Source organism: Gossypium hirsutum, chromosome A07 (assembly GCF_007990345.1).
Source record: "Gossypium hirsutum isolate 1008001.06 chromosome A07, Gossypium_hirsutum_v2.1, whole genome shotgun sequence".
In the NCBI taxonomy this organism is placed as follows: domain Eukaryota; kingdom Viridiplantae; phylum Streptophyta; class Magnoliopsida; order Malvales; family Malvaceae; genus Gossypium; species Gossypium hirsutum.
The window spans coordinates 9,401,888-9,423,604 of NC_053430.1; the positions used below are offsets into that span (position 1 = coordinate 9,401,888).

General features: G+C 31.3%; 1 protein-coding gene across 1 annotated transcript; it reads right to left on the bottom strand.

Annotated features, from left to right (window-relative positions):
* Nucleotides 1-10,792: 10,792 nt before the first annotated feature.
* Nucleotides 10,793-12,289, bottom strand: LOC107941255 (uncharacterized). The gene is made up of 3 exons (XM_016874811.2): nt 11,832-12,289; nt 11,671-11,753; nt 10,793-11,188 (listed from the first exon to the last, which is right to left on the bottom strand). The coding sequence occupies exons 1-3, from the start codon at nt 12,172-12,174 to the stop codon at nt 10,895-10,897; spliced, it is 720 nt and encodes a 239-aa protein (XP_016730300.1). The 5' UTR covers nt 12,175-12,289; the 3' UTR covers nt 10,793-10,894.
* Nucleotides 12,290-21,717: the final 9,428 nt, after the last annotated feature.

The following is a 21,717-nucleotide window of genomic DNA, read 5'->3' on the forward strand; positions in this document are numbered from 1 at the left end:
TAATTAAGAAAGAGATTTCAATTAATTCAACTGAGGGTTAGACGTTATTAGTCTCGAAAGAGATACTAATATAGGTTAGGGAGTCTCACGGATCAAGTCAAGTGAATAAATCGTCTGGTTCAGAGTCAGATAACAAGTGAAATCTGGGTGGGTTCCTCCTTGGGTGTCGTCTTTATCAATTACTTTCCTTCAAGTCTTTTTCCAAATTTTCTCTTTACTTTAGTTTAATTAGTTAATTATTTTAGTTAATTAGTTTAATAAGCAACCCCTCTTTATTTCTAGGCTAAATAATAAAAAGATAGTTATTACTAGTACTTTTGGTTCCCTTGGATACGATATATTTGACTTGCCATTACTATACTATTGTTCGATAGGTGCGCTTGCCTTTTCGTCGTGATAATAATTAGTCTAGGCTTGATCTTCATTATAAATATTTATTACTTGTTACGAATCACGCGATCTGTCTATTTGCCCTTTAAAGACTTTAAATTTTGGCTCTCTAGCTATTTGGCATGTCTATCAAGTGAAATTGAACTTTTACCCTTTAAAGCCTAATTCTTTATCCTATGCCTCTTTAGCTATTTAGTCATTTTTCGCAATTAAGCTCTCAAACGCTAAAATTTATTCACCAAATTTTTCATGCACCTTTATAATCATGCCGTCATACATAAAATAATATTAAATTAATTTTTCCGGTTTCAGAATAGTGGTTTCGAAACCATTGTTCTGACTAGGCCCAAAATCGAGCTGTTACAAAAATACGCTCGTACCCTTAGGGAATTTGAGCCGGTGATACGTTCTCAAACTTTAGGGAATTAGAGAACTATAACAATACACATATAGCACTGAATTTTCTACTTATCAAATCAAATCAAATCTTATAGCATGCCAACTATGACCTTATCCAACAATGTTAATTGGGAAATTTCATTATTAAAGATCATATATCTTCAAGCAAGCATATACTTATCAATTTACCAAATGATCGCAAATCATATAGTCAAGTATATACATACCTTTCAAATACAATCACATTGATAGTATATCATTTTCAACCATTTAATGAGTCAAACATATACATATAATTATTTAATAAACTCGAATTATGAAAGCACAAACTAGAGTATCTATTCGTTGACGATTTTAGATTTTCCTTTTAACCAAGATGATTTTAAGTCTTTTTTAGCAATAAAATTAAATCCAAATATAGAAAATAAATTAATCACACAATTCAAACACCAATAAGAAAATTATAGACATGAATGTATTTTATTCATTTTAGTCCCTACAAGCCTTAATATCCAAAATGATTGTAACTTACGATTTACCAAGTATGTATTTTATTCATTTTAGTCTCTACAAGCCTTAATATCCAAAATGATTGTAACTTACGATTTACCCAATCGATTTTAAATCCGATTTCATAAATTTAATATAGGAAACTTTTACATTATTCACTATCAATCCTCACAATTTGTATCTTTTAGAAGTTAATCTTTAATTACACATAATTTAACCTTATAGTCTAAGCTTGATTCAATATTAGTTTATTTTTTTACTACAACTTTAATACATTAAACTATAATATTAACTAAAACTAGCATGAATTTGAGTCTTTAACCCTAATTTTTCTTAAGCCTTCCATCAATGGAAATTCATGTAATAACTTACTAATTCACTAAATTAACTAATGGATCTTTAATATCTATTACCCCTTAACAAAATCCTAATGAAATTCTAAGAAGAAAACTCACCAATGCTTTGGAGTAACGACAAGGGTAAAGCTTAGAGAAGATTTCTTTTCTTTGGTTTTTGCTACTGATTGAGGAAGAAGAGAAATGGGCATTCTCTTTCATCCCACTATCCCATATATATATATAAGCATAATTAACATAATTTTCTTTTTCTTTTTAACTTAGTTAAACTTAATTGACTAACTAATCCAATTTTTATTAAACTTTAATAATAGATAGTGGGAAATGATATATAATTTGCATTTACTATTAGTATAAATTATTAAGGGTTTAATTACTCTAAGGTCCTTAATAAAATTACATGTTAAGCCCCTTTTAATTATGTTCATTCAATTTCTTCTATTTAATCCATTTGACGATTTAGTCCTATACTATAATTAGCAACTTAACTAAACTAATTCCACTTAACAATTTGACCATATCATTACATGCCCAACACGCAATTATCCTTTTCAAAATTTTGATTAACTTAATTGAATAAATTTGATCATAAAGTTAAAATTTTCAATGGCGTTGAAATTTGGATTGTTATAATTCCCCTATTATTGAATTCTGTTTTTAACCAGTTCGTGATTGAATTGTTGTTTTGAGCTGCGGTCACTTGAAAACCTAGCAGGTCCTAAACTAGGCTGATAGAAGGGCAATCACGGACGGCATGGGCTGCATCTTCCGGATAGGAATTGCATCTTGGGAATGTCATATTAGTAGTAACCTCTTTATGCACAGATTATGAAATGTAGGAACAAAATTCTTGTGGAATTTCCACACTGTGATTTTTACTTTTTGGGGCATAGATAATAGCCATAGCTTTGTAAAAGGAATTTTCCGTGGGCGAGATAGTATTTGGGTTATTATTATGATGTAAATTCCACAGCATAAGGCACTTGTAGCCACTGTAAATAGAGTACCTACTTGAGTTTTCGCCCATCCAAGATTGAACATCTTCTACCTAGTGCATGTACAAGGGAATGCAAAGATTACATCGTGGTTCCCCAGTACTAAACAAGGAAGCTCAAAGAAAGTACTAGGAGGACACAAGGAAAAATCTGACAGAGGCCTTGCCCAAACTCAAGTCTAATCTAGTTCTCCATGCCCAAGTTTCTATGAGCTCTTTAAATCTGAGTTAGGTGGACTTTAATTGTCTTCAAAAGGTCTCCATAGAATCTCTGAACTTTAATGTTTATAATTCTGAAGGAGAAATGTGACAACCTGTTTTTCAATGGTGTCAGAACAGTAGTTTTGGAATCACAAATTCCAACGTGTCAATCCATAAATATTAATTATTTAATATTTACGAGGTCATTAGTATCGTATTAAATTTTAGTCTAGTAATTTTAATGTTTAGATAGTTAATTAAAGAAAAATGATTAAATTATAAATGTTGTAAAAATTAATCAATATTGAGTATAATTAGTTAATAGGGTTAAATAGTTAAATGAGGGGAAGCATAATGGCAAATATACCTTTAATATTGGTAGTGGATAGCATTAGGTAAATTTCGTAAGGAATTTTAATTAAAATAAGGATAAAATAATATTAATAAAATAAAAGCTAAATAAGGGAGGAGTTGTCATCTTCTTGATTTTTCCTTGAGTGTTGGCTGAAACATCATTTCTATAAGGCTTGAGAGTTTAGTTTGTTATTTTTGAATACATGTAAGCTCAATCCTTACCCGTTTCTTGTAATTTTTATATTTTTGTGACCGTTGTATTAATATCTAACTAGTTTAGGGATTAATTTGTGAAGTTGTAAAGTTTAGAAAAATTACCATTGATGTTCTTGAAGTATTCTTGATGTCTGTTCTTGAGCTTGAATCTTGATGATAATTTTGATCTAATTTGTAAAGTGATTTTTAGTAATTTTCATGATTAGAGATTAAATTGAAGATAAATTAAAATAGACAAGTTTTTTTTTTTGATAAATTCAGAATTATAGGGCTATTTTAGAATGGTTAAAAATTGGGTTCAACGAGTTTAAAGTTTAATTATCTGAAATAAGCTTATTTTGGTCTTTAGGACCAAATTGAATAAAATGTAAATATTTAGGGTCTAATGTGTAAAATTGTAAATAGGAAGTTATATGTATTACATTGAATAGTATATGAAATTGAAGTTAATAGTTGAAATAAACTATATTATAGATCAAGAACAAGTAGATAATTGAGGAAAAGGGAAAGTAGTTGAATAGTTCCTGAATCTTTGTCGTTATTCCAGTTTAGCTTTGGTAAGTTCGTTCAGTTTATTTTAATATAAATTGAATGAGGTATTGAATATTGAATGTTGAAATGAATGTTTTATTGTTAAATTAATATGAATTGAGATAATAAATTACTTGGATATGTGTTTTACAAAAAATAATCTTAAGCCGAATGACGTACGATAGAGTACAGTTGGCATGCTAATAAGTTATAATGTGCACTATTCGGGATTGGTTTGAGATGAGATGATAATTCTTGTTTATTTCCTATTCAATGAATATACCGAAGTCCAGAATTTGTTGCGGACTATCGTGTTATATTTACAGTGTTTCTAGCATGTTACTGGGGGGCGCATGTAAGTCTTCAGTCTTGGCACTTGGTGCTGAGGCGTGTTATAGGAGGGATGTTAGCCTCTAGACATTTGGTGCCGAGATGTGTTATCAGTTGGATTGGCTCATTTGAGCATTTGGCGTGTTTCAAATGGATAACTGTGTACTCATATTCATATATCGTTCATCGGGCAATGTTTATTGTGTTAAATGTCTTGTTATTGAATTGTTGAACGATTATTCATGAATCTCCTGATAACATTGTGACTTGATAGTGAATGATTTCGTACTTGTCTATATATAAACTCACCTGTTGTGGATTGTGATTGACAAAAGACTCTGACTTTTAATCTTATTATTAAAATTGTTATATTTAATTCGGTAAACTTTATCGTTTTAACCGTTGAACTTCCTCAGTTCTAGTGAAATTACTTGTATTCTTTTTTGTTCCTTGTAGATAACGTTTTGTGGAGTCGGGCGATTGGATCAACTTGAAGATCACACTATCTAGATACATTTTGGTAGATTTTGATATGTTTATTTTGGGTTATATGACATGTAATAGGTGTTTTTGTATATGTTTAGATACTTATTACAAATGTTATGTTTTAAGCTTGGTATAAGCTTACTTGTGCATGTGCATTTAATCTTGGTGTGAATATGTTTATATAAAGTTGTTTTGGTCATGTGATATAAACCTTATTTAAGTGTTTGAATCATGGTATGAATGAATGTGAATGATTAAGAAGAAATGATAAATTTGGCAAGAGTTTTATATAGGAACTTATGAACTTGAATTCAAATTAGTTGATGTGTCAAGTGAATTAAGGTTGATAATTGAATTGTGGTGTCAATGAGGACACATTGGTTAAACACTTAAGTTGATTGTTTTGACATGTTTTAGGCTTGTTTAAATGTGTTTTTAAAGTACGGAAATGGTTCCGTTGGCTTGGAACCTAAGTGTTGGATGAAAGTTTGTCTTATTTTAGAAGCTTTTTAAGGTGTACACGGCCTAAGCTATTCCACATGGCTTGGCCACATGGCCATGTGTCTTATTAATTTTTAGGTGTAGGATTTTTCACACTATCACAGTTAGTTACATGGTCTAGCCCCACGGCCGTATTAGTTACACGGTCTGGCCCCACGGCCGTATGACCTCTGTTTCCAAAATTTTTGAATTTTTGCATATTTTTTTCTTTTGATTCAAATTAGTCCTGAATTGTTCTCAAACTATTTTTTGGGCCCCACAAGCTCGATTTAAGACCCGTAAGTGTATTTATACCATAAATTGATTTTTTTGTTATATGTTTATAAATTATTTGTTTAGTTGTTCTAAAATGAAGTGAATTGTCCTGTTTTGACTTGTAATAATTCATAACCCTAATCTGACGACGAAGACGGATTAGGGGTGTTACAAGAAAACTAGGAAAAATCCCAAAGGGAATGGAAGCAATCAACCAAATTCTTCATTCTCACTAAGCCTAAAGTAAAGGATGAAGAGAAGGACTTAGAAGGTTCGATGGATCTGAAAGACGCCCTTGGAGAACGCCCCCAAACCAAAGAAACCCCCACCGAACCATCAAACCAGCCAGATGAAGAAGGAAACTAAAGATTTTGCTGCCTTCCTTGTATTTGAATTTCTTTACTCCTTTTTGTACAAAATTTTTTATCCTATTAAGGAAGTTATTATTTTCCTTCTCCAATGTCTCGCTTACCCTAATATTAACAGTATACCAAAGTATTCACCACACACAAAAGTCTTTAACTTAATTGAGGGACTAAGCCAGGTTTACCATCATGGCACATTCTTGGCTTGGTCCCTCCTAGCGTTTAGGTACAACTCACAGACCTGCAAACCAAAACATACATATAAGTTTCCAAGGAATTTAGAGAGTCTCACTCATATTGACCTTTTCACGGAGACATAGATTATTTCAATCAAGGGTTTGAGTTCCCTCTCAGACATTAGTAAATACATTTTTTGTTTTTAGTTGACAGATAACTATACGTCAATCTTTGCACTTAATTGACTTATATTCCTTTCACCTGACTGGCAGATCTCAGACTTTACACTATATTTCGAATCCCGTTACATGATTTCTTTGATGTTTGTATTTAAATACGCTTCTCAGAATGATACTAGCAGATACTACTCTTGGAAAATTCCTTTACAGGACTCATCGATTGTTAGGACACCAGTTACATCGTATCTTCAAGTTAGTCCAATCAATCATACTTGCTTAGAAGAACACAACATTTCAATACATGCAATAAAATTCTAGATGACATTAATGTAGGACCTAAGAAAATTCCAGGTTTGGCGGACACTTTCATCACCAACATTCCGAATGTCCCAAGTTCCTTGTCATGGTAGATCACTAAGGAGGATTCAATAGTTGGTTACTCTGTCGAAAATTCTATCAGAAGATACCTCACAAGCATACCCAGATCTCACGCAAGGCAAACTAACATCTCACCACTTGATCATTACAAAATTCACTATACGAATTTTTCAAAGAATTCATCACAAAGGCTTTCCAGAGAATTTGTGTTTACTATCCCGATGGACCATCTCTGTGGATGTCATGAGGCTTCTCCCACATTTTTTTTAGTTACATTGTAACACCCCTTACCCGTGTTTGACACCGGAACAGGGTACGAGGCATTACCAGACTTAAACATAACCAATCATACAAAACCAGACCATAAAATTTCATTCAATTTAAAACCATTCATACATATGCATATCGTCCCTTATACGGGCCCACGAGGCCCAAAATATGCATTGGAAGTGGTTCGGGACTAAAACGAAAACTTTGGAAAACTTAAAAAAAATTCATCAAAACAGGGGTTACACGCCCTTGTGGCTTGGATACGCCCATGTCCTCAGCCTGTGTAACTCTCTGTATATGACGTCATACACAATTTGGGGTCACACGCCCGTGTCCTGGGGCCGTGTCTCTCACACGGCTGAGACACACGGCCGTGTCTCTGCCCATGTGGCAAAGAAAATGGCTATTTACCAAAACATTTGCCACCCTCATTTGCACACTAACACACACACTTATAAGCTACCAACACAACCATAATCAAGGCTTAAACATATCAAAACAATTATTTACTGTTCATAATAAAAATATCCACTTGAGTCATAATCACTAAATTATATATATCCTGAGCTACAGAATTCTAAATTAAGATCCGCTTGATTTTTTCCAAACTAGACTCAAATATCTTCCTACCATAAAATTTTTAGCATTTATGGTTTAGCCAATAAGTACAGTTAATTCTTCAAATTCATTCATGTTCTGCTGTTTAACAGTTTCGACCTTTCTTCAATAAAAATTAATTATCTCTTAGTATGAGATTCGGATGATTTTCCCATTTGTTTCTTTTGAAAATAGACTCATTAAGAATTTAACATATAAATTTGAACCCTTTAATATTTTTATTCAAATTTTAATGATTTTCCAAATTCGAAACAGGGGAACCCGAAACCATTTTGACCTTGTCCCCAAAAAATTCAAATATCTCATAAAATGAAATTATTTTGCTTACACCATTTCTTCTATGTAAAACTAGACTCAATGAGATTTAATTTAATTTTTATTCAACCTCTAGTTTGATTTTCACAATTTTTGGTGATTTTTCAAAGTTATACTACTGCTGCTATCCAAAACTATTTTAATGCTAATTTTACTCTTTTATGGTTTCTTTGTGTTAACTTTCATTTAGACATACAAAACACCAAAGCATATCCATAACTAGCCATTCCAATAGCTAGTCATTATCGAATATTTACATGCCATTCATTGGCCAATTTAACCTATACATCAACAATAAAGACTTAAACATATCATTTCCTTACCCTAATATACATGCTCATAACATCATACTTTATTAAGTCCACATATACCTAATCACCTTCAACATAACAACTTCCCACATGTATCATCTAGTCTAATTTCATTAACATACCATTATAAACCACATCACACAATGACATTTTCATAGGCATATGAGTAATTAATATGCTTGAAACTCATTAGCCAATATAAGCCAACTTATGTGGCTACATACCAAATCAAATCCTTAATCATTACAAGCCAATACATTTGGCCATATAATAATGGCACATACACAAAATGACTAAGTCCCTATACATGCCATAGACTCAAGGGTTTGCTTTCATTTACCCAACATGATAGCTTGATAGTGTGATAGCATCTCCGTCGATCTCCAACTCAAGCTAGCATACAACCCTATAAGATATGGGAAAGGAAGGGGAGTAAGCAACAAAGCTTAGTAAGATCGTATGCAAATAATAAGCAACAATAGTCATACATTTTTCATACAACAAACATAACATAACACAACATAAACGTCATTAAATCTTCATAGGCATAACTTACTCAATCAAAATGCTTAACCCTTTCAATTTATAAGCATAATTTAATACATCTTAACATTTGCCAAACGATCGTAACCTCTCCAATATAACATACCATAATAATCATTAACAAATCATTTCATTTTTACACATATCCAATGAATCATAAATCAAGTGAACTAAACATCTTATCTCTCAATTTGATATGGCTCAAAAGCCTAACACATGATTCTCAACTGAATTTACCATGAATTTACACATCATCAACATAAATACTTATTCACAAGTTTAACTTAAGGTCACTTTCATAGTGATCATGAACTCATAATATCATGAAGCCAATGCTTATAAACTTTACGTACATACCTGTACGAACTCGTAACACAATTATATCTTTTCATATTTTTGACATAATCTTTGAATTACCCGTTGAACCAGTTGGAATACTAAAGGATACCTGGGAAACCTCATATACATAGTAAGATGCCAATGCCATATCCCAGATATGGTCTTATATGACATCACATATCGATGCCGATAGCCCAGCTATGGCCTTCCACAATGTCTCATATTGATGCCATGTCCTAGACATGGTCTTACACGAAATCATATATCGATGCCATATCCCAAATGTGGTCTTACATGAAATCACACATAACCCTAATGTCATGACATTTGTATCCTATCTATTCCTAAGGTTCAACCGGGACTTCTTCGTTATCTTGGCATTATTGAACTTGCTTATAATATCAATCATATAAATCATATAATATTAAAGCAATTTAAAAAATAAATATAGCATTGCATTATTCACATACAAACTTACCTCGATACCAAAAAACGTGAAAAGGACCTAACCGTCAAATACTTATTTTTCCCTCGTTCTAGGCTCGAATCTCGTTTTTCTTGATCTATAATATCAAATTTAGCTCACTTATTAGTCACATCATTCAATGTGACCCAAAAATCATATTATGGTAAAATTACGTTTTTTCCCCTATAGTTTGACATATTTACATTTTTGCCCCTAAGCTTGAAAAATGAAATTTATTCAATTTCTTTGATTCCCAAGCCTATCCGAACCTCTTTTATACTTATAGAAATCCAAATTTTTCATTAAATCACACTTTTATGACATATTTTATAACTTTTACAAATTAGTCCTTTTAAGCATTTTCACCGAAAATCACCTAGTAAAAGTCGTTTCTCTAACCATAAACATACATTTTCTACCACTAAACACAAAATACACACATATTCATCATGGGTAAAAACCCTAGACTTTAACTATATCTCAAATTAGTGGTAGAAATAGATAGATCTTGTTACGAGGATTTCAAAAATATGAAAATCATTAAAAATGGGGCTAGAATGGACTTACAATCGAGCTTGGAAGCTTGAAAAACCCTAGACGTGGTTACCTCTTGTGAAATTCGGCCATGGGTTTGAAGATGGACAAAAATTAGCTTTTAATATTGTTTTTAATTCATTTTAATTACTAAATGGCCAAAATACTCCTAACTTAAAAATATTCTATTTCACCTATTTCATGTCCATTTTTGTCCAACAAATTAACCAATGGTCTAATTACCATTTAAGGACTCCAATTTAAAATTTCATAGCAATTAGACACCTCTAGCTTCTAGAATTCAAGTTTTGCACTTTTTACGATTTAGTCCTTTTGACTAAATTGAGCGCTCAAATGTCGAAATTTTCGAATGAAATTTTCACGAAATCATTCCGTGAACCTGTAGATCATAAAAATATAATAAAAATAAATTTTTCTCATCGGATTTGGGGTCCCGAAACCACTGTTCCGACTAGGCTTAAAATCGGGCTGTTACATACATTGCTACCAAATGTGTGTGTGTTTTTTTTTTAATTTTAAAATGTCGCCCCAACAAATTTAACAAAGAAAATTTTAATAATAGTAATAATTGGATTTGAATTTTGAAATTGAAAAGTAAAATTACTAAATTCCTAAAAATAAAAGCTTAAGAATTGAATATCAAATTTATGAAGAGGGTAGAGATCTATGGTAGATTTTAATCTTTTTATTTTTTATATGGAACATATTAAAAAACGTAAAGGAAAAACTCTCAAAATAATATAATTTGCTTTGTAAAATAATCATTATTTTAATTATTATCTAATTAAATTGATATACAGTTAACTCATAACACCAAATTAATTAAAAGTTAATATACAACGGTTAAATATATTTTCAAGCTAAAAGCCAAAAATTTTTGTGACGCTTTGTGGTAATCAAGTAGCCACCAAGCTGGTTGCTCTTCCTCCTCACGGCGATTGTCATGCACGAAGCATTTTGAATACAGTAATCCACAATCCCACCGCCGTTAGCGCCACCTCTCTTTGCCACCAACCTCCTCATTAACTGCCAGATTATTGATTTCTTCCTCTGTCCCAACACCAAAAGCGACACTTGATGTTCTTTGGCTGCCTCCACTATTATTGAACCTTTCCCCTTTCCTTCAACTTTGGCCACCTCAACTTGGACCTGCAATTAATCAGTCATTTCAAACCATCACCATATATTAAAACCATATCATATACTTTTAAAAACATTAAACTTAGCTGTCCCCATAATCAATAAAAACAAATGAAGTTGCAATAAAAATATCACGGAATTCATTATAATAAGAGTTAGATTATATTTTGTTCTTTCTACTTAAAAAATAGGTAAATTAATCATTATACGCAAATTGGTTCTTCTATTAAAAATATCATCTATTTTTACTGTTAAAAATCTGTCTTTGTACATTAGTATAATGTTCATGTAACACACCACGTGTTGTTGTTTGATTATTTCGTCATGTACGCTAATTTTTAACTGTACAAATAGATAATTTTTAACATAAATGACTAATTTTCTTTTTAATTTAATAAATAGAAATTAATTTATTTTTTTTAATAAATAAAGTAAAATGCAATTTAAATCAGAAACCTCTATTACTTTTAGCACGAAGTTGCAGTTCTTACCCCTGACTTTTTCATTTGACACGTATTTTTCATTGAGTGAAGCAGTTCCTCAACTCTTGGATTTCGCTTCCTTTTAGACGACTCTGCAAATCAAAACTTCAATGTCAAGCACCTAATATAACGAATATATATACATATATATGAATGAATGACTGACTGACCTCTTTTTCTGGGTTTGGCGACATGCAGAAGAATAATGGTGTCCTCGGTTTGAATAGTGTGAGATAATGCCCAGTCAAGAGCTCCCTTAGCTTCCAGGGTTGACTCAACCACCACCATGACTTTATTGCCACAGCCATCGCCACCGTCGTAATCAGTTCCGGAAGCCTCGATGTTGATCATAAAGTTGGTAGCCTCTGATTTATTACCTAAGAACTCGACTTCCTGATCGTTTTCTATAAAATTAGAGGCTGATTTTCGCCTGAGAGACGGTGAGTTGACACGAACTCGAGCCACTGACAGGCCAAGACTCATTGTTGGGGATCTTGAATGTGATCGACCCATTGTTCTCCTTTCTTTGAATTAAATTTTCGTTGCAAAACTGATCTGTGTTATAATAAATATATAAACATATATAATAATCTGCAGTATGAGTACGGTGGGGGCATTTTCCTGGGACGTGCAAGACATGAAGAAGGAAGATAATATGCGAATTTTTTTGGATTTATATAATTGTCGAGGAGATTATAAGACCTTAAATTAAGGGTAAATGCCAACTATTAATTTAATTTATTTCACCCGTTTGCAAGAGATTGTGATATTGTGATCTCTAGTCTCTTGTCTAAAATGAGCTGTTCTTTTTTTAATTATAAAAGAAGTTGAGCTCAATCAGGAAATAAAAGATCAAGTTTTCTGGCATTCATCACATAACACAATATTTTACACTATCAAAAGTGAGCGAAAAAATAAAATGATTGTCACCTTAGTCATAGCATCAACTGCTATATTCGCTATTTGTGGCACATGTCAAATTTTTACTTATTAGTCACTCGCCATCCATTTTCAAATTCGTAAAATAAACCTCTTTTTTTCTCTATATATGTGCATTACCAAGGAAAATGTTATATTAACAAAGTTTCAGCTCAAATAAGTGGAATGTCAATGTTGATTGTTAGCAATTTCTTTATTGTAAAAAAAAATGGTTTTTGGTATATAAGGATTGCCACTTAGCCAATATACGACATAAAATAAAATTCCTTCCCATATTTTAGTTATGATATGCATGATAAAACAAATTATATGATTTATGAAAAACATTATAAAAGTTACATAAAATTAATTAGTGAGAGTGGGATGGGGTATTTGGATAAGATCTTACCTCCATACCCAAAAATATTTTAAAGCTCAATTCAGATCAAGCATAACCTACCTTGCTACTCTATGCTATTAAAACATAGAAATAAACTTAAACTAATATTTATAAAATAAAATAACATATTGAAATTGTCAATTTATTATTCTATTAGGACAATTCTTTTAAACATATATTGTTTTTTATTATATTTGATTTGGATAAAATAGGTTTCATATGAAACAATTGAACCCAAATCGAATTGAGTGGTTTGGGTGATAACACTAACCTGAATTGAATCGAACCAAACAATACAAAATTCAATGTAAACTGAATACATCTAAAAATACATGAAAGTTTTTATTTTTTAAAATTTTTAATTATTTTTAACTTCTTATATTCATTTAATGAGAATTTTAATGAGAAGGAAATGAAGCTTTTGAGTTAAAAAATTTTAATGAGAATTTTTTTAAGAGAGCAGAGAAAGTGCTAAATAAATGTTTTTCTAGACCTAAAATAAAATATGTTATATCAATTTAAAATAAAAGTAATAGGTAATTTAAAAAATATATTGAAACGGACAAGTGATAAATTTTCTAGAACAACAAAATACATGAATGGAAGTACTAGTTGTAGTGCTTACTGAAGTTGTACTTTGACAACAACAACAAAAACATGAACACACGAAGGTTATTTACATAATTTAGTTTTCCTACATTTTTAGAGTCTAACTCAGTTAGTAAATTCACTATCTTTAACGTCAATACAAAAAGTAATTGAAGCCTTATCATACTCTTGTATAATAACCTCACTCAGCTTACTCAGCTTGTATACATAGTCTAAACAGTTTGGGCCTTCAAAAGCCTTTTGGTTGAGCCACATAAACCTCCCCATTCAAAAACCATTGAGAACGGAATTCTTAATAAACATATGGTACAATTTGATGTTAAGATAAATGGTTATAACAAGTAACATTTTGATTCTGATGGCTTCAAGTCTTGCAATAAGTGTAAAGATCTCATTGAAATCTATCCCTTCAACTTTAGTGTATCGCTAGACACCAAATCTTGCTTTGTTGCGTGTAATATTCTCATTTTCATCAGTTTATTCTCGAAAATCCACTTTGTGCCAATGATGCTCCAATTAGTAGGCCTTGGCACAAGTTGTCAAACTTTGTTCCTTTCGAACTGTTAAAGCTTCTGCTACATAGCTTGAATCAATCTGCATCCTCAAAGTCATCTTCAACATGTTTAGGTTATATCTGAGATGTATAGAAGGAAAGTCTCATCATATCTCAATAGTTTTGCCTTGGTCTTCCCTCTGGTTTGAATCCCATCATTGATATCTCCAATGATGTCATCAACTGAATGATTCATTCTGACCTTGGAAAGAGGTTAAGGTAGCTCAACATCTTCATTTTGATCATCAATTATATCAGCAACTTCAATTTCATGTGTTTCAACATGATGTTTATTAGGAACATTCTCAATGCCATGTGTAGTGGCCACTTCAACAGGTGGCCACTACAACTAGCACTGCAAGTGATTCTTCAACAACTTTATCTTTTTTTTTCTTCACCAGCTCCGTCATCATTCACCACAACATTGAAAGATTTCATAACCTTCTAAGTTCTTTTATTATAAGCTCAAAAAGCCTTGCTATTACTCGAATATCCCAAAAAGAACCCTTCATCAGTCTTTGAATCAAACTTCCTCTGATATTCACGATCCTTCAAGATGTAGCAGGTACTTCCGAACACATGGAAATACTTAACATTTGGCTTTCTCCCTTTTCACATCTCGTAAGGTGTCATATGAGCCTTTGGTCGGATAAGAACCTTGTTAATCACATAGGTCGCAATGTTCACATCCTCAACCCAAAACCAATGAGCAACTCTCGTTGAACGTCACTCGTGTCATCTCATGTATGGTGCGATTCTGGCTTTCTGCAAATCCATTTTGTTGTGGTGTCTTGGAAGTGGAAAATTCATGTTTGATCCCTGCCTCATCATAGAAATTGGAAAAATCTTAATTCTCAAACTCACGTCTATAGTCACTTCTAATTCTTCTAATCATCATAATGGTTTGTCTTATTTCATTCATAAATTGTTGATGAATCTACCTGTGTTTCTTTCCTTTCAAGCATCTACTACAGACTTTAAGAATGACATCACTCAGTTTTCGGATTCCCCTCACAGCATCATATCGAACCAATCTTTGAAGTCCTTTGTAATGAAAGTGACTAAGCTTCTCATGCCACAAACCTAAATAAGAAATACTATATTCATGTTTGAAGACTTACTAACATACTAGACCAATTACACTCAAATCCCTTAATAACATTAGTTGAAATAACAAAATTCAATATAATAATAAAGACTAAGATAAATTCGACTGTTGGAAATATGCCTTCAAAACTTGTCTCAATCCAGCTTCCATAATTCAAAGGATTTGATATCTCAATATGATCCAGTCTAATCTTCAAAATAAGTTGCTTCGAATGGATTGATATTCGTAGATAAACTTTCATACATCCCCAGTATCAGCATCGTTTTCAACCCAAAGATTTTATTTTAAAATTTGTTAACTCCGAACATGGAAAGAAATAGAGTCAATCAAAGTGCTAGTCATAGTAGCCACTACCGCTACCGTTTTGAAAACTTGCCTCAACAAAACAAAAATAGCTATGTAATTTCTATGTCATATGCCATATATCAGGCATATATTGGTTACATCCATAATCTTATTAGTATACTGGAGTAACTTATATTACATTTGTCAAATTGAGGTGTTAAATTAAAAAAAAAGAGTTAAATACTAAATTAAAAAATTGTCAAATTTAAGCTTATATTTTATTATTAAATACTAATTGGAAGGGTTAAAAAACTGTCCAAAGCCGAATTCATTCCAGCCGAAGCCAAAAACAAAAATATAAGATCAATATATATATATACATACATGAACGTCCCATGTCTAGTGACTTAATAATATTGTTTAATGAAATATTTATATCCATAAGGCAAGAGAAGCAAAATAATTGCCAAGTGACATGCATGCATGTCTTTAGTAAAATATCAATAAATATAATGGTTGGTACAACTGTAACATTGTCCGATTAATTAAAGCAGTACATCTTATAAAAATATGATTTTGTCTAAGTGGCTCACCAATTGGAGGCACTTCACACTTGTATTTGGGGACACAAAATCCATCCATATAACTGAATTAATTAAGAGGGTGGTTAAGTTTATTTACTAATATCAACTATATATTAATACATATAACAGAATTCAGTATGAAGGTCAGAACTTAATTTTTTTTAAGAGTATTTTTGCATATAGTTGGCGCTTGTAGAAAGATTCATTGTAGTATAAAGAATTATTATTATGCATTTTATCTTATATTTTTAATTATAAATACAACGCAAATGAATAATTAAATTTTATTATATTAACTGTATGTTTTTATTTTTTACATCTGTTTGTTTTATTTTTTTTCTTAGCAAAAATGAATAATTTTATGAAAAGAGAAAATGCAAAAAGATGCAATGCTACATGCCAAAACCACAATATAAATACTAAGTGTTAAAGCGCAACAGTAATGCACATTGTATTCTCAATAAGAGAAAGTAAGTTCGAACCTTAGAGACAACATTGTCGAGAGTAGGAATGATAATGTAGCGAGAAGCGGCACACATATTGCTAAAATCACCACCGCTCCATAGTTGGCACACTTTACTCCACCACCCGTCCTACTCCACTATGGAGCATGATCTTGAAAACCACTACAACTTCCAAAAATGTTGGATGCATCCATTCATTCCCTATCCTACTCTACTTCAATTTAATTTTTGCTACTTATTTTTAATATTTTCAATATTTTTAAAATCAAATATTTAAACATAATTCTTTAAAAAAAATATTTAAACATAGATGATGGTCACTAAACTAACTAAAATTACGACAAAAGGCAAGCGCACCTATCGAATAATAGTATAGCTATGGTGAGTTGGGAATATTGTATCCACGAGGACTAAAAGTACTAGTACTTACTATTTTTCTATTATCTAGCCGATAAATTGAAGGAATTTTTTGTAATCTAAAATTAGCTAAACTAATTACTAAGAATGCAACAAAGAATGAATTAAGAAAATAATCGAATAAACCAATAAGATGGACAATACCCAGGAAAGAATCCACCTAGACTTCACTTATTATTCAGAATCTGAATTAAACGATTTATTCACTTGCGCCTTGATCCGTAGAAATCCCTAAATTATGTTAATATCTCTTTCGAGAATAAGAACAACTGACTCTAGGTTGATTAATTGAAATTTCTTTCTAGTTAAAACCCCTATTGTTGCATTAACTCGATCTATGGATTACCCTATTAGATTTGACTCTAATCCGGTGGATTTATGCCATCCTATTTCTAGGATTGCATGCAACTCCACTCAATTATGCTAGATCTACTCTTAAACAAGGACTTTTGCTCCACTGAAATAAGCACATTAGGCATGGATTAATATCCTGAAAATATTAAAACATTAAATAAACATACATAATTGAGAACAAGAATCAAATATTTATCATGTAATTCAGAAATCATAATAAGATTCATATAGGTTTCATCTTCCTTAGGTATCTAGGGTGTAACAACCTAATTTTTAGTGGTGTCGGAACAGTGATTCGAGATCACTAAATCCGACAAATGAGTAGGAAATATTATTAATTTAGTGAGTATAAGTTAAATGTGAAGTTAGGAAAAATTTTGAAATAGTGAAATGTACTAAAAATAGATATATATATATATATATATATATATTAAAATAATTAAAATTGAGAACGAGGCATCGAGACCTCGAGAATTTTAAATCGAGCCATAAATATTTTTATAAATATTTATGGAGTGTTAATAAGTTAGTATTAAAGTTTCGTCAAGAAATTTTAAAGTACTGATAGCTAATTGAACAAAAAGGACTAAATTGTATCAAATGCAAAATTGTGGGAAATGATTAAATAGCTTAAATGATAAAAGAAAGAGGGTTTAAAAGGCAAATAGACCCAATGTATATTTGGGCTGGACGGCAAGAGCATGAAATCACCAAGAAAATAAGGGGAATTAAGGGCAAAATTGGAAAATTGTAAAATTTACTTAATAAAGCTAGGACTAAAGTGGAATTATCTAGATTTCTCTTTATTTTTCTGCATTCTCATCAGCAAAAACACCATGGAAGAGTTCCTTAAGCTGGTTTTTCATATTTTTACTGCAAGTAAGTTCAATTCTTGATTATTTCTTGAATTTTTTGTGTTTTTGTGACTTTTACAACTAGGTCCATTTGTTGAATTCATTAGTTCTTGATTCTATGAAAGAAATTGAAAGTTTCTATGAATATGTGCTGGAAGTATATGATGATTTGACATAGAATTAGAGCTTTAAATTGTTTATATGCTGATTTTATTGAAAGAATTGAATAGAAAGTGAATGTTTGAGACCTAAATTGTAAAAGAGTTTGAAGCTAGAGTTTTATGTGGAAATTCTGAATTTCAGTAGTTATGAAATAACTTATAATGTCTAGGAAAAGTATTAATTGAGAAAATTAGTTTAATTGAGGGGTTAATTAAGTAAGGACTGAATTGTATGAACTGTGAAATTTGGGGCAAAATGAAAATCAACATTTTGCACTAAAACAGTTTTGGACAGCAGCAATAGTCTAACTTTGAAAAATCTCAAAAAATTATATAAATCTAATTAGAGGATGAATAAAATATGAAATTAAAGCTTATTGAGTCTAGTTTCTTATAGAAGAAACGGTGTAAGCAATGGAATTGTAAATCATGAGATATAATAAGTTTTGTGAGACAATGTCAGAATGATTTCGGGTTCCCCTGTTCTGACTTTGGAAAATCATCAAAAATTGGAGAAAAATAATTAAGGTATTAAATTTATATTTTTAAAATCCTTAAAGAGTTTATTTTCAATAGAAATAAGCGGGAACATCATCCGAATCTCTTACGATGAGATAATTAATTCTTAGTGAAGAAGGGTCGGAACTGTCAGACAGCAGAACAGAGGCAACTTTAAAGAATAAACTGTACTTATTGGCTAAACCAAAAATTCTGAAAATTTTATGGTAATAAGATAAGTAAGTCTAGTTTCAGGAAAAATTAGCGGATCTTAATTTTGAGTTCTGTAGCTTAATATATAAATAATTTAGTGACTATGACGCAAATGGACAGTTTTGAATATACATAAGTAAATAGTGAAATTATTGATAATGTTACTTGTTGCATGTTATATAAATTAAGGATGTGGAATGGAGAGGAGGAGGAGGAAAATATGTATGAATATTCAGCTAGCATGGCTAATTTGTATGTTTTAGGCTCATGGACTAAATTGAATAAAAGTAAAATTTTATGGGTAATTTTGTAAAAAAAATGTTAGAAATGACCAATTTGTATGAAATGGATTATTTTATTATTTAAATTACAAAATTGAATGAAATTATTAATTTAGCTCAGGATCAGGGAAAAACATGTTTTAAGGATTAAATTGAAAAGTGTTGAAATTATGGAAAATTCTGACATTTTATAGAATTCATAGGTTGTTATCAAATTGTGTGAGAATAACGGCTGGAAATAAGGATTAAATTGCAATAATTTTATTTTATTTTAACCTAAGGATGAAATCGTCATTAATTAAAAGTTTAGGGGTAAAATGATAATTTTGTTTAGAGCATTAGTTGAATGTATTATAACATGAAATAAATGAAAACGACGATCAAATTTCTTTATAAGATCCGGATGACTTGAATACGAGACTTGAACGTGGAAAAGAAAAGATATCGAATTAATGAAATATCTGATAAACGAACCGGTAACTCCGGTAATGCTCTGTAACTCTATTCCGGTGATGGATTCGGATTAGGGGCATTACATAGGGAATTTAGTACATAATTTGGAATAACATCATCTCAAAGTTAGGAAAACAACAAGACATAAAGAAACCCAATAAAACTTCTAAAGAAATTGAATGGAGATCTTCAATCTTGAAGGAGTTCCACTTCTGAAATGAATCCGATGGCGTTCTCTGAGTCTTTTATTCGTTCTTCTCTGCGTGCTCTCTTAAGTCCTCTTCTAGTGTGTATTTATAGACTTTAGAATGCTCAGAAAGCATAGAAATTGAATTTTTCAGCGTGTTCGGGAAACAGGGAGCGATATTGACAAGGGTTGGCACATGGGCGTGTGGCTAGCCTGAGTGACTCACACGGGCATGTGCCCAGCTCGTGTGGAAATGTCTAGGTCATGTGGTTTCAAAAAATAGCTCTTTTTGTTTAATTTTAGCCCATTTTTCGCTCCTTTCACTTCCTTATGCTCACCTAAGTATAGAAACATAAATTTAAAGGATTAGGAGCATCAAATCCACTAATTTTCATAATAAATCAACCAAAAAGGTGTCAAGAATGGGATTAAAAATATGTTACTTTTATAGTTTATCAATAGATTATATGATTTTTATATTGCATTATTACATTTTTACCATTTTAATAGTTTATATATATAAGGATAAAATGATGATTTCATACAATGGAAAGTGTCAGGGCAAGGCAAGCAATTACTATAATTGCTCCAATCCCACTATCCAAAAGAAAAAATCCGCCCTGCCCTACATTGCATCCACTTTTAAAAAAATGCTCCATATAGAGCTGATTGGTTCAAAATTCATTGGGCAGTTCGAGTTTTTCCATCCCTAGTTGAGAGAGGTGATGATCACTAAACTAACTATAATTACGACAAAGGCAAGCGCACCTATCGAACAATAGTATAGCTATGGTAAGTCGGGAATATCGTATCCACGAGGACTAAAAGTACTAGTAATTACATTTTTCTATTATTTAGCCTATAAATTGAAGGGATTGTTTTTAATCTAAAATTAACTAAACTAATTACTAAGAACGCAACAGAGAATGAATTAGGAAAATAATCGAATTAAACCAATGAGATAGACAATACCCAAGAAAGAATCCACCTAGACTTCACCTATTATTCTGAATATGATTTAAACGATTTATTCACTTGTGCCTTGATGCGTAGAAATCCCTAAATTATGTTAATATCTCTTTCGAGAGTAAGAACAACTGACTCTAAGTTGATTGATTGAAATCTTTTTCTAATTACAAACCCTATTGTTGCATTAACTTGATCTATGGATTCCCCTATTAGATTTGACTCTAATCCGATAGATTTATGACATCCTATTTCTAGGTTTCCATGCAACTCTGCTCAATTATGCTAGATCTACTCTTAAACAGAAACTTTTGCTCCACTCAAATAAGCACATTAAACATAAATCAATATCCTAAAAATATCAAAATATGAAATAAGCATACATAATTGAGAACAAGAAATCAAGTATTTATCATGTAAATTGAAAATCAAATAATAAGATTCATCATAGGTTTCATCTTCCTTAGGTATCTAGGGAATTTAGTTCATAATATGGGATGGAAACATCTCAAAATTAGAATAACAACAAGACATAAAGAAACCCAATAAAACTTCAAAGGAAATTGAATGGAGATCTTCAATCTTGAAGGAGATCTGCTTCTGAGTTGAATCTGACGGTGTTCTTCGAGTAATTTCTTTGCTCTTCTCTGCATGCTCCTTTAGTTCCTCTTCTAGTATGTATTTATAAACTTTAAAATGCGAAAAAACCCTAAAAATTGGGTTTTTCCGCGTAAAAGAAAAATAAGGTGCG